Raw genomic sequence first — 14,198 nt, 5'->3', positions numbered from 1 at the left:
GATGGATGAATAAATTCACCAGGAGTGAGTTTGCGGTGAATTTCCTATGTTGCTATGGGCTACTGACTCCTAGAATGATAATATTTTAAAAGCAAGTATATGACACAAAGTGAAGAAGTGATGAAAGTAACATTATCTTATTTAAGTAACTCTATATACTTGGTGAGGTAACTGGAAGTTACTCTAAAACCTTTGGGAAAATATCTGTTCTACAGACATTTATTAAAACTGTGCATTGATAAGAACCCCCATCAAGCCCTACTGACACCCCTACAGGGCCTACGGTCTCAGTTGTTACAGCCCCACATACAGTCTGGCCCCATTTACTTGAGTGATTTAATAGCTCATGCTTTATTGGAGGGCTTTTCTTTCATTTCTTTAAATGATTGATGGAATAAAAAACACTGTTCTATGGGCCAAAATGCAGTTGTATTTTATACTGTAATTGAGCCCCATGCTGTTGTTACACTCAAAATTAACAAGATAGCTACTACAACTCCCTGCACCTGTTTTGGCTTTGAAAAAATAAACTACAGAAACAAAATTAAGTGCAAGCTCACACTCATACAGGGGCAGAGAAAAGGAAAGTCAAATATATATACACACTAATACACTACATTCCCTTCTTTCATGACCCCCCCCCACACATACAGTATACATTCTCGAAAACCTAAATCCTCTTGCAACAGTCTACAAAAAATAATGAATAGCTTTTCTATTCAGTGTAGACTGCTGTTTACATCTCATAAGTGTGGCTCACATCTCTTTCTCTATCTACAAAATCAGTTAAATTGCCTGCCTGAACAAGGCCTTAGTTAGAAAATGCTGACTAAAAGATATGTCACTCTGTATTTCTAGCATTTTCACCCCCATCCACCAGCTGTGGAACTATAATTCCCATCATCTCCAGCCTATGGGTGGAAATCTTCGCTTTATATTTTTAACTGTTAAATATCAGGTGAATACTAAAATTTAAGCAAAATTAGAAATATCAGTATTGGAGGAAATCAAATTCCTCTCCGTCTTAAAAGGAAAATTGATTAGTTCTGTAGTTATATTATTTAGCTAAGGCACTTTTCGGAAGCTCAGTAAATAAGAGGAGGTCATATAAATCTCAGACCATCATACAAAGCTAGAAAAAAAATAGCCTATTTCCTTTTTACATTAATATAAATATCTAATAAGAAGCTACGAGAATGCTCTTTGGTTTGTCTCGTAACACCATGCAAATAATAGCAAGGCTATATCTGATGATGATAGAAAGTGCTGTACAGCTGCAAACCAGTGAACAGCATATGTATTGAGATAGGCTCTGGCCTGTATATGATGTGAATAGTAGCCATTACAGAATCTCTGCTGCTCAAATGCAGACACTACACCATGCAGGAGGAGACAACAGCAGATGTGCCTAGCGAAGAGTCAGCAGTGTAAGGTTAAAATAATACAATCCGTAGGGATCAAAAGGTAAAAATAACCATGCACTAAAGTCAAGACAGCAGAGTCACAATAATTCTGCTGGTTACAGGTTTTTTGCTGATAACATGCAGTCCTTGTACAATGTCACCCCAAACTGGCAGGTTTTAATATTTAACCCATCAGACTGATAAAGAAAAAGCGACTTTGCCTTGCACACAACAATCTTTATAACAATGCTCTTTTATAACTATACAACATTTCTCCTCGCTGCTATCCAAAGGGCCAGATGAAAGGCACACAAAGAGCCAATTGGTATGTGAAGAGAAGTGCAGTCCTGGCATGTTTTTTTTAAGTTATTGTAATGCTTCAGGAGATAACTGCCAAATGTGTACTTCTCCTCCTTCATTTGAAAGACAAAAAGGCATTTGTCCGTTGGGACTTGTATTGAGCTCAAGGGGTCGCGACAAGAGAAACTAATTTTTTAGGAAACAAAAGGAACAGACAATTTTATTTATAATGTATTCCCACCTGTCTGATTTTGGTTTAGTGCAAGAGATCTAATGCTGTCGACTGCAGAATTTACAAGGTCTGCTACATCTATACAGAAAAACCTAGGGATTTGGCACACATTATTGGGTTGCCATACTATCAACATCATGGCCTATCATGAGTGCTCAGGGTGTAAATTGTTCGCTTTTATATATAATAAATTAACCTTATATATAATAACAACTGAATCTTTTAAAAACACATGAAACCCATACATTAGTGGTTAATGTACAATACAGGGCTTAAGGGAACAGTAACACCAAAAAATGAAAGTGTATAGAATATAATGTACTGTTGTAGCCATGGGGGCAGCCATTCAAAGCTGGAAAAGGAGAAAAGGCACAGGATACACAGCAGACAACAGATAAGCTCTTTTGTATACAATGTGATTCTTCAGAATGCATCTGTTATCTACTGTGTATACTGTGCTTGAATGGCTGCCCCCATGGCTACACAGCAGCTTGTTTATACAAACTATAGTTGTGTTTCTGAAGAAAACACACCCGTTTTACCAGGGGCAACTCTAAATTATATTATCATTCCATTAAAACACTTTCATTTTTTGGTGTTACTGTTCCTTTAATTATTCTTGCTAAAGTAGTCTTAACTGAGCCCCAAAAACAAGGTCTTTTAAGTGTATTTCTTTTGATAATATACATAATGCTCCCGTCTACCCAGTCTCGAGAGGTGAAATTAAAATAGAGCAGACAAGTGACCCTTCCAGCATTTTCTCCTTGATCTTTAGGTGTGGCCTACTTTACAACACTTACTGCTCAACAGTGAATAAATATCTAATAAATATCTATGGTTTGTTTTCTTTGTACAAACCCTGGACCAAACCTTTTACAGGAGTGGTTCTGCGTGAAAAATAAGCCCATTATCTTCTCAGGTTAGTGGGACATGCTGTAAATCAGCCTCGTCCAACTTTGTCCTTGTGGTGAATCTCTGCTCTGTTCACTAACTCTGTACCAGACTGTTTGATAATGTCATACACAACAGTCTAGGACAGACATTTAGGGTGTAATATAAAAAAGGCTTCATCTTGTATGGACTAGTTGTACAGAAAAGTCTAGAAAAAGTACATATTGTACAGAAATCAAATTTACATTTTCAATACTTTTGTACAGGTTTCCTTGAAAATTAGACTTGTAGAAGGGCTACATCCTAACAATCGCTTTTATTCGGAAGCTCTGGTAAAGTAATTTTAACTATAGCAGTCTTATTTTCAATGTGTAGGTTTATAATTATGCTGAGAATTTCCCTGCAGTGATATACAATAGCATTACAACAGGAGGCCACAAATAGCTGGCTGTTTTGTAAAATAAAAAATATAAGACAAACATATTCTCCAATGGGATAACAAGCACTATCCCAACTATGTTAATTTCCTTTAATTTGTGCAGAGACAAAGAAGTGCATTGAGTTGTTCTCATTTAACAGGAGGTTCCTGTTTATATGCTGGAAGTGGTTATACTTATTTTCTCTCAAATAATATATTAAGCAGGGGCCAACTAAATGTATTAAAGCCTTTTCTGTTGCACAGGTTCATGTCATGTCTCTCTCTTTAAAGTGGATCTGTCACCCAGACATAAAAAGCTGTATAATAAAAGTCCTTTTCAAATTAAACATGAAATCCAAATTCTTTTTTTATTAAAGTGTCCATAGATGTTGTTAATTTATTTAAAAATTTCAGCTGTCAATCAAATATTGACTGCCACTCCTTTATGCCTGGGCATAGAGGCGGGGCAAGCAATTACTCTCACTTTCCATTCAGCACTTCCTAGATGTCACTGCTCTCCTCACATTCCCCAGTTCTCTTAACCATTTAATTGTGTAGCCAGTGCATGGGGATGGACATCAGGTCCCCCATTCTGGTTCACAAACAAGATTCTGAGATGATACAAGGCTTGTCTTAATAACAGTGTCCACAAAATGGCTCCTGTCTGCTTGCTATAATTATTAATTCCCAGATGGAAGGAAACAATTTATACAGTGTAATTAAAGTTAATTTTGCTTGACTAACACAATAAAATAGGATTTGGAATAATTTTGTTGGGTGACGGGTCCCCTTTAAGTTACCAGATCAACACTAATTGCTTTTAAATTCAGTGCAATCAGTGCAGCCTTTCTGGTGGGATTTTCTAGGAGTGTTCCTAGAAAAGTTATCACACAATAGTTTTATGATCAGTGCAGGCCCAAAAGCTTACCCACTGAATTATTTGTAGAGGTCTGTCAACAGAAACACATTCAAATAATATGGCTATGGAGGGATGGGGTTTCTTAACAAAAAGTAGCAGGGAGGCACTCGCACACCCCTATAGTATGATGTTTGATAAGTTTGGTGGGTAGGGTGATGGAGGGTACTGCAACAAATTTTTTTTTCAGCAGCTCTCCAATTAGAAATTTCAGCAGACTATCTGGTTTCTAGGGTCCAATTTAACCTAGCAACTGAGCCGTTGTTGGAATTTGAGACTAGATAATGAATATGGTAAGTAATGAAAAGAACAATCACAACAATAACATTTCCATCTCCTAACAATATGGCTGTATGAGGTTGAGGAATAGAAGCAAATCATTATCCAGCACCTTGGACAGCAACCTTGCAGTTTTCTATGTCAGTGTAAGGCTGCTGTTTCAGAAAAATGTGAAAGGCTCTGGGCCTGCTTTGTATTAATTTAAGATGTGTAATAAATGACTGTGTATTTGCTATGAACAGTTTATAGACTTGTGTGAGACCTCCTTTTTTAGTGTCCCTACAATACTCTTGTATTGATATTTATTTCAGAGCTTAAAAGCACTTAATGCAATAGTATGTTTCCTTATCACTAAATTAAAGGTACTTTGTATGGACTCTATTCCTCAGCAGAAAAAATGCTCAGTGCCTGACATTACATTTATTTTGAATGTAATATTTGTATTTGAATTTATTCAGGAAAGATTGCACTATTTCTCATTATATCAGCTGCAATTTAAAAATCACATGAAGAATATGAAACTGTAAGTGAATCAAATAACCAGAATGCTATTGTAATTTTCCTACTGCAGAGTATTGTTTAGCAACTTTGAATGTGTTATTCTCTTGGTTTGCTATTTCTATTTACTCTACAAGCACATATACTACTTTTAAAATAAAGAGAATTTCTATTTCATTGTGAAATGCACATTAAAGGGTTACGTTCACAGACACTTTTCAGGACACACCCATTTGTTTCAGACTAGTGATATGGTGCTGTGAATGCTGTGAATTCTGGAAGACATATAGTATACATTTTACACTGTACATAGAGTACATGCTATCGGCAGATCACATCTTAAGGAGATGTCTTTTTCAGTGAGACACTGATAGGATATGCCAGAGATTGAGAGACATATGTAAAATTAAGGATCAATCAAGTTACCCTATGAGTATTTTATACAGTAGTTGTGTTAGAATAAAATGGTAATACATAGATATTCCTCTTTTTCTATTCTTCTTAATGTTGATTTCTGTCTCTGAATTAATATAATCCATGTGGGAACCATGTCTATTTTCATTGATTATGTTGTAGAAGCTTATCATAATATGTTATAATATGCCATGCACTATATGTCCCCTCCCCCGTCCCTTTTCATAAAACACTCCAACAGTCTCCATTCACTAGATCTCTATGGCTAGCAACCACCCATTGCTGTCTAAGACATTGCAAGTCCCTCTGGAACAAAAATACATTATACCAAAAAACAAACACTACTGACCTTTCCCAAAGATAGGGCCCTCTTCAGTAAGGGGTTTCCATTTTGTGCCAGTGGCTAAATCCTTGATGTTTTCCTCGAATTGTGTGCCTATGGCAAAAATCCTTAGTGAATAGGGCCCCATAAAAATTATTGCTCTGTATATAATATATATATATATCATACATATACAAAATGAAATTTGGTCACCAAGGAGAACAATGCTCCTAGCAAAACATTATGAAGGGTGAACACACTGATCACTTAAACACACTAATCACTTAGCATTAACATTTCATATATATATATTTTTTTTAACAGTTGTGTGGAATAGCAATGACAGACACAGTGTCCTTTTTCATCATATAGCTGTACAATCCTTAGATACCCTTCTGATATGGTAGCTTGGTCTGTGCAGTTAGATATTAATCTAGGTGACACTATTTAGGTTAGATATGCTTTCTCTGCTAGTGTATATTGTACATATAATTTAAGAAATACCTCACTACATGAAACAGTATCTCCTCTCCACAATGCTACACCATTTACACACACAGTCCTTTCCATTTACTCCTCCTTTCACCATAAAGGTCCTTTTTTGCTAATTGAACTTCCATGCATCTGTTTTGTTCAGTATACCCTGTTCTGCTATTCCAGTTGAACCAGATAACAGCCCTGTAACTTCTACTTTCCTTTATGTACAGATCCCAAGACCTCTATGAAGTGGAATTGTTTTCTATAGATCATCTTATTGTAACCACTGCACACAATATATTTCTCTATTTTACTGCATCTCTCCCTATCTTGTGTCTGAAATCCTTATTACTGCCTATCACACACAAGGGTCTGTAGAATTGCTGCTAATTAATGCTTCTGTTTAACAAGACCAATGTTAATACATTGTTCAGTATTGCCAATATTACAGGTATGGGGCCTGTTATCCAGAATGCTTAGGACCTGGGGCGTTCTGGATAATCTTTCCTTATTTAGATCTTCATCCATTGCCTTCTAGGTAATCATGTAAATATTAAATAGACCCAAATAGGTTGCTTTTGCTTCCAATAAAGATCAATTATATCTTAGTTTGGGTCATGTACAAGGTACTGTTTTATGATTACACAAAAACAGGAAATAGTTTTTAGAAATTTGGATTATTTGGATAAAATGGAGTCAATTGGAGATGGTCATTTTGTATTTCGAATAACGGATCCCATACCTGTATTATGAAATTGTATACAAATAGTCTCTGTCGATTTCTATTCTCTACTCAACATATAGACTGTTACTGTTCTATTTATATCTACAGCAATTTATTTTTACCCCTACATACACTCTAAATACTCTATATACTATACCATTGTGCATGTTTCTGTACTACACCACTGACATTTTTTTTATATTCATAAATTCCCCTTTAAAATGGCTTACAGAAGTCTAAAATGGCTACTAGCAGTGGATTATACAAAACTGTGCTGTAAATTATAATACATTGAAGACAGTATATTTTATATTTTCTTGCTTACATTTAATAGAATTCTCATTTTAATTTAATGTTAATGTAGATAATCAAATCACCAACTATGCTTAGACAACAAAACAGAAAATGCATTGAGGGTAAGGCAATATTGGTTTGTGCTCAAAATTAAGGAATATGTTTTTAAGAGATACACGTGTCCTTTACATAATGCCTGGGTCATCTATACATAATGGCAAAAGCTCAATAGCATATAGCAGTTTGAACTGAGGCTCATGCTGGGCCCATGATCATTTTCTCTAGTAACCCTTTCAGGAAGTACACAATGTCATAGAAAGCTTGGGGCACATATAATTAAAGATAGGTAGACAGTGGATATGGAATCTTAGAGGGTAGTTTTGTCTCAGACACAAGAATGGAATTTCAGCAGGGACAAATGTCTCTGTGGTCTCATACTGATGTTCTGGGTTATGTTTAGAAAACATTCACACCAGATTCCACAGACATTTTCTTTAGTGCAGGACCAAATTAAGAAAGCAGGGATGTATAGAGACCAATCCAACCCAGTGCAATACATTTTTTAAAAGCATCCTGCATCCTTAGATTACTGGTATCAAAACGTGTCTACACAACAATAAAATTAGAAGAACATTTCTATTTTCTATTGGGAAGTTGAATTGTATAAATGAATGAATACACCTAAAGGAGGAATAAAGCAGAGGGAAAATGAGAATATCACTAAAAGCTAACCCATGCATAGCATGCAAGCTTATCAATACACCTTTCTGTGATCACCCTTGCGCAGGAACAAAGAAAGGAAAATACCAAGGACCACGTTGGGTGGTGGTGGTTTTGAAAGGGCTGAGTGAGACATTATTTAAAAGGTAAAAGCATTACACTGGGACCAGCAGACAACTGGCACATATTTTATTTATAAAGAGCTGTGTAAGCCCTTTGAAATGTTTCAGTAAGTCTAAGAGGATAGCAGTTTTTTTTTCTCCTCCAGCCTATCTTACAGCAGGGGTTTTCCTTATTAACCACTGCCAGGTCATAAGGGGGATTGCAGATGTAACCTCACACTGTTCAAACATTTCCTTAAAAGAGACTAACTCCTACATATATGTGCAGCATGGATACTGGGTGCTCCAGTAGGGTGTTTTTGAACAGCTGTCGCACTACCCCCATATCTGCGAACAATACAGAACTGTGAGACTTAGCACTGTGCATTGCCTTCTCTGATTGTAGAGTACAGATCCAGCACAAAGATCTCTTTTTTTTTTTAAATGCCTGTGCAATGAGATTCATGGATTTGCCTAGCCCTGCCCCTTTGAAGACAGGTTAGCACTAAAATGGAAAATTAATTATAAATGTTAACATGGTTCCTTTGTGATGATAACCCAGCCCAGAAAACATCATTTGTATTCCTGCTGATAGAAAACTACACCTACCAGCATGCTATGGGCTGTAAGGTGGGAGGGGTGGAGTAATGATTCCCTAGCAGCTGGATCACAAAGGGTCTTTTTCCATGGTTCACAGCATTTTGTTGGAGTTCAGTTTTTTCATGCAGGATTACAGCAGTCTCATAGCATTTACTGCTACCAATGAAACTGTTCTGGTACAGTCTCAATTAGCATTTAGCATCTGCTCCGAACAGAGAATAAAAATCAGATCCTGCTAAAGCTATGGGCTAATAAAACATGTATAGCATGGGAGGCGTTGAACAGCACACAGCATACAATGCCCATTCATTTCACTGTGGCCTCATTTTATCATTTCCTTTCTGCTGAACAGGTAAAAAAGTTTATCAGTCTTCTTTCTGGCCTCTGTGCAGCTTCTATTGTTCAGCGGGGAACAATTTTACTGTTAATTTAAGAAGCCAGAATTAATTATGTTTTGCAACTGGAAGGCATAATAGGTTCACTTTCCCCCTTATCCAAGCTGAGCTTCTTTACAAGACAATAACAGATACTAACCAAATTTGTTCATAACAGACTAATTTAGGTACCACTGCATCCTCTTAAAGGGGAATTGTTCTGATTGTATAAAAATCCACAACTTTTTAAATGAAAGGTTTAGGTTTGAATGTTTTATTCCTCCCCCCCCCTTTCTTCACCTAAATCCATGTTTTCTACCAGGCAGGACAGTTCAATCAATAAAGTAAAGCCTTTACATGCCCATCCAGATACAATACTTTATAAGAATCAGGATTACTCCAGATTACTCCAGAAAGTGCAATTTATTCACACTACATGGCTCATTTACTACCATAGGTGCTAAAGGGATACTGTCATGGGAAAAAAAAATTTTTTCAAAATGAATCAGTTAATAGTGCTGCTCCAGCAGAATTCTGCAATAAAATCCATTTCTCAAAAGAGCAAACAGATTTTTTTATATTCAATTTTGAAATCTGACATGGGGCTAGACATTTTGTCGATTTCCCAGCTTCCCCCGTCATGTGACTTGTGCCTGCACTTTAGGAGAGAAATGCTTTCTGGCAGACTGCTGTTTTTCCTTCTCAATGTAACTGAATGTGTCTCAGTGGGACATGGGTTTTTACTATTGAGTGTTGTTCTTAGATCTACCAGGCAGCTGTTATCTTGTGTTAGGGAGCTGCTATCTGGTTACATTCCCATTGTTCTTTTGTTTGGCTGCTGGGGGGGAGGAAAGGGAGGGGGGTGATATCACTCCAACTTGCAGTACAGCAGTAAAGAGTGATTGAAGTTTATCAGAGCACAAGTCACATGACTTGGGGCAGCTGGGAAATTGACAATATGTCTAGCCCCATGCCAGATTTCAAAATTGAATATAAAAAAATCTGTTTGCTCTTTTGAGAAATGGATTTCAGTGCAGAATTCTGCTGGAGCAGCACTATTAACTGATTCATTTTGAAAAATTTTTTTTCCCATGACAGTATCCCTTAAGCTACACAGTTACCAATAGCAACTAATAAGCAATTAGCTTGGCAATGTCTACTGTGATTTAGAAAATAAAAACAATCTGATTGGTTGTTATGGGTAAATTCACAGGTGGAGCTTAGCACGTATATCTGACTTTACATACCATATATCAACTGTGACCCAGGTATAAAGAATAGCATATATTGATAAAGGGATTGTAAAGGAACCATGTAGTATGCATAAATCACAGAAGTAATATGCTTGGCCTAGTCTCCATGCTTCATGTTATTCTATTGGACAATCCATTCACTCAGCTCATGCTACGTTCTCTTTTATCATCTCCCACCCTTTCCCACTGCCTGCCAGCATTGCTCTAGTGTCTCGTATCTCTCTATTGGCATCTCCCCTACAACCTGCCACAGCCGCACTACCTGTTCACATGCACCACTCCAGCGCACATACCTGCACATCACAGCTGCTGGCCATATGCTCTCCAGCCCAAAGGAGGTTACTGGAGGAGTGGGTGGTACAGTTTGGGGGGGCGGGGGGGCAGGATTTGCTGTTTCTAAATAACTTGCCCTGAAACTAGTTCACCTACATTGGTCCCATTACATGGGAATGGTACAGATTGTGGAGAGGGAAGGGATAGAGACATTTAAAAACAAACAATAGTCAATGTATAATATACACCCTACTAAAATGTAAAACACTATTAGAAGTCACCTTGGAGCTATGTGGCCTGTATAAATACATTTACAGGGTCACAAATCTCCTCACTAACTTCTAATATCTTTCTCTTATAGCAGTGGATACATTATCCATTATATTATATTTTTAAAGTTTATGTGTCATAGAAGGAAAAACTGGGAGGCACATTTATCAAAGGATGAATTTCAAATTCATTTTAAAAACTCCCCTAAACTCCCATAAATTCGAAATTTAGTAAAAAAAAAACTTTTTTAAAACTTGGATGAATTAAATTGACCGGAAAACTTGAATCTAATTCGAAACGAATTTGATTTGAATTTAAAAAAATCGATTTGAGTTTTGTTTTCCAAAAAAAACTTGAATGTCAGGAAGGCTTCAAACAACTCCAAATTTATCCCTGGACCTCTCCCATTGACTCAAGCAGCAATTTGGCTGCTTTTAGGTGGTGAATAGTCGAATTAGAATTCTTTAAAGGCCAGAGTATGATAAACCTCGAAAATCAAATTTGAATATTTTAAAAAACTAGTTGAATTTGACAGTTTAGATCATAAAAAATTCAAATATTCGAATTCCGAATTTTCAATTCAACCCTTGATAAATCTGCCCCATTGTGTTAGCCATGATAATTACCATGCTGAAACAAATGGCTTAAAGCCTTAGAGCAGAGTCTCAGTGTAGCACCCTTTACCGTACATCTGTGTGCAGTTACTATATAGTTCAGTACTGTCTATATGTGGTCATTGCATTGTTCATGAGAATGGTATATGTCATGATATGAAAGGGGCATAGTACATGTGCCATGGAGGTAGTACTATAACTTCAGAAATGGTTCTAAACGTAGTCTATTGTGTCACAAAACAGTTAATTTTTGTAAATCGACAGTGGGCATGGCTTATGTACAGTAACTAGCATTTTACAATATTATGGGACAGAAATGTACAGTATTTGGCCTTGTAATTGGCAAACCAACCAACATAATCATTTGAAGGCCACAACATGGACATCTTCTTGAACAATGTCTTGTGCTGTGAAGCAACACCTTATACATGACATATGTATCATTTATGTGGTAAATCAATAGTCATCAAGGTGAAGCTCCATTACACAAGACAGAACTAATTAACACAATACCTATAAGTCACAGATGACTCTTGTATTCAAATTAATATTGTTAGAATACAATTATATAATTATAATAATCTCTTTGTATTTTAAGTTGCACTCCATTTTGGTTATACCTTGGTTTGGTTATTATGGCTTAGTGAAATGAAAGAGAATTTATATGTACCTGTAATTTTATCCCGCACTAGTTTACAGGATTCGATCTCTCCAATGCTGCCAAATAGACTCCTGAATTCCTCCTGCGTCATATTTTGCGGCAAGTAGTTGACTATGAGGTTTGTTTTGCTGTCATCTGTGGCTGCACCTGTCTGCATGGGAGAAGGACAGTTCCTGTTATTACTGGATGGGCCATTGCTTGTATTGGAAGTTGGGCCATTCGACACCTGAGGTTCCATGGTGCTAATTATCTGTAGAAAACAAATAATCAAGAATTAGTTAATCCAACAACATGAGTTACATTAAAGAAAGAAACCCATAAGGCAATGGAAGTGGCAAATACAGTTATGGAATTCTGGACAATATGATAATAAGAGTTATATACTGTATAGTCTTATAGTTTGCAAAATTCCCATAAGGATATTAAAAAAAATCTGACCACATATTTTGCAGGGATCATTTATGCCAGGGTTGTAAAAGGCATGGCTTTTTGTTGTAGATGCTGTGGATTTGGTTTGTAGTTGTAGTTATGTTTCCTCTATTGCCTTTTGCCAACATCAAAACACACATAATATAAATGTTGAGGAAATCCCATAACAGGTGGAGGCTGCGCCTTTTATATATGAGACATATGAGACAGATGTGCACAATCATTGCTTGTGCCACATGCTTTTTTGGATCTGCTCCTTATTACAGTGGAATGATGTATTTTGGGTAAAAAACTTGGCAATGTGTGCCTAGTTGTGATCCATGATGGAATCCATGATATTGAAGGATGATCTGTGCACTGGTATTCATCTAATGATCTACCTCACATGGCCCAAACAAGGAGTAGCTTCAGTTTAACTATTTGCCCTGTTTAGCGTAAGAAATAGCAAACCAATGATTAAACAATAGGCAAAAAGTATGTTCAGCACCTGCCCTATTTATTGCAATCATTTTGAACAAGGGGTATACTCTCTCGTTAAGACAGGCAGGACAAGTATAAATCCCAGTTTGTTACTCTGTGTATTGCTTCCCATCATTTATTTGAAAAGGCAAATCATTTATATTTCTTAATATTTAAATTTCTGTATATGGATATTCATAATGTAGTTATGAATGGGAGATATTAAATTCAGAGCACTGCATCACAAAAAAAAGTATGAATCCTAGTAACACAGAAACTGATTTTTTGCCCTTATGCCTTCACTCTGTAAAATAACATACTTTGCATTACACTTTTGCTATGATAAAACAGATATCAGCAATGCTGACTGCAAAACATGTTCAGGAGCTGGGACCACTAAAACAGCACAGGCAGCACTAATGTTGCTGGGCTTGCCCTTTGTGAGAAAAATAAATATTTTGCATCCTTCTGTGTGCCTACCTTGCAGTTTGTAAACTGCAGTTTAATTTTTTATGTAATTTTGTGCTATAGACACATTTTATAACTTAAGCTAAAAAAAAGTACACTGAGATTTGAAACAACATGAATTCAATATCAACAATACACTAAAAAAGGCACACGGTAAAGCCTATGGTTTTTTTTTCAGATTACAGTATGATTTGCATCTTAAAGATGTGTTGTTTACAAATAACAGCAGTCTATTTCAATCAATGTAAGCATTTTTAAATATATATTTTATCTACTGTTGACTAGGCTAAGGGATTATGTATTTATGAAGGCACCTGTTGCTGCAATGGTCCATTATATTGTCAATGGTACAAAGGGTATGCTTTGCCCTAGGATAAAAAATATTAGTTTTTTATTGATATTCCTACATTAGATATCTGTTTGGACTGTAACTGAAAAATCCTATTATAATATAGATGTTACCAACAAACACCGCTAATAATTGTATACAATTGTTCCCAAACCTACAGCAACCTTGACTGGCAGAGCCCAAAATGTTGCCTGGATGGTGCAAGAATAAAATTACTTAATTTCACCATTCCATTATGCTGCTACAATATTCTTTGCATAAGTCCCAGAGGAAGATCCATGACCATATAAAGGTACAAGACCGAAGTCCAAGTGCTTTTATACCTCATATTTTACAATAGGGAGTATAATATCCTCATAATATACAACAGGGAGTACATTATTTATTATAATACAACAGTTTCAGTGAGTCATTTGACAGGAATGACATTACTGTAAAAATATAATTTACAGGGTATTT

At 36.3% G+C, this 14,198-nt stretch overlaps 1 protein-coding gene across 7 annotated transcripts in view; it reads right to left on the bottom strand.

The window, feature by feature from the left end:
* LOC108715589 (ELAV-like protein 4) overlaps positions 1–14,198 on the bottom strand; it is a 65,119-nt gene that overhangs the window by 16,783 nt on the left and 34,138 nt on the right. For 5 of the 7 annotated variants that reach the window (XM_018260874.2, XM_041561461.1, XM_041561462.1 and 2 more), the window contains exons 2-3: positions 12,044–12,284; positions 5,701–5,787 (exon numbers count right to left, since the gene is read on the bottom strand). In XM_018260874.2, the coding sequence (XP_018116363.1) occupies positions 5,701–5,787; positions 12,044–12,284 (328 nt within the window). The remainder of the gene's footprint in view (positions 1–5,700; positions 5,788–12,043; positions 12,285–14,198) is intronic. The other 2 variants (XM_041561463.1, XM_041561464.1) reach the window with 1 other exon arrangement.

The sequence above is a fragment of the Xenopus laevis genome, chromosome 4S (genome assembly GCF_017654675.1).
Source record: "Xenopus laevis strain J_2021 chromosome 4S, Xenopus_laevis_v10.1, whole genome shotgun sequence".
In the NCBI taxonomy this organism is placed as follows: domain Eukaryota; kingdom Metazoa; phylum Chordata; class Amphibia; order Anura; family Pipidae; genus Xenopus; species Xenopus laevis.
The sequence above is the reverse complement of the archived record's forward strand: the minus strand, read 5'-3'. Positions and strand labels throughout refer to the sequence as shown.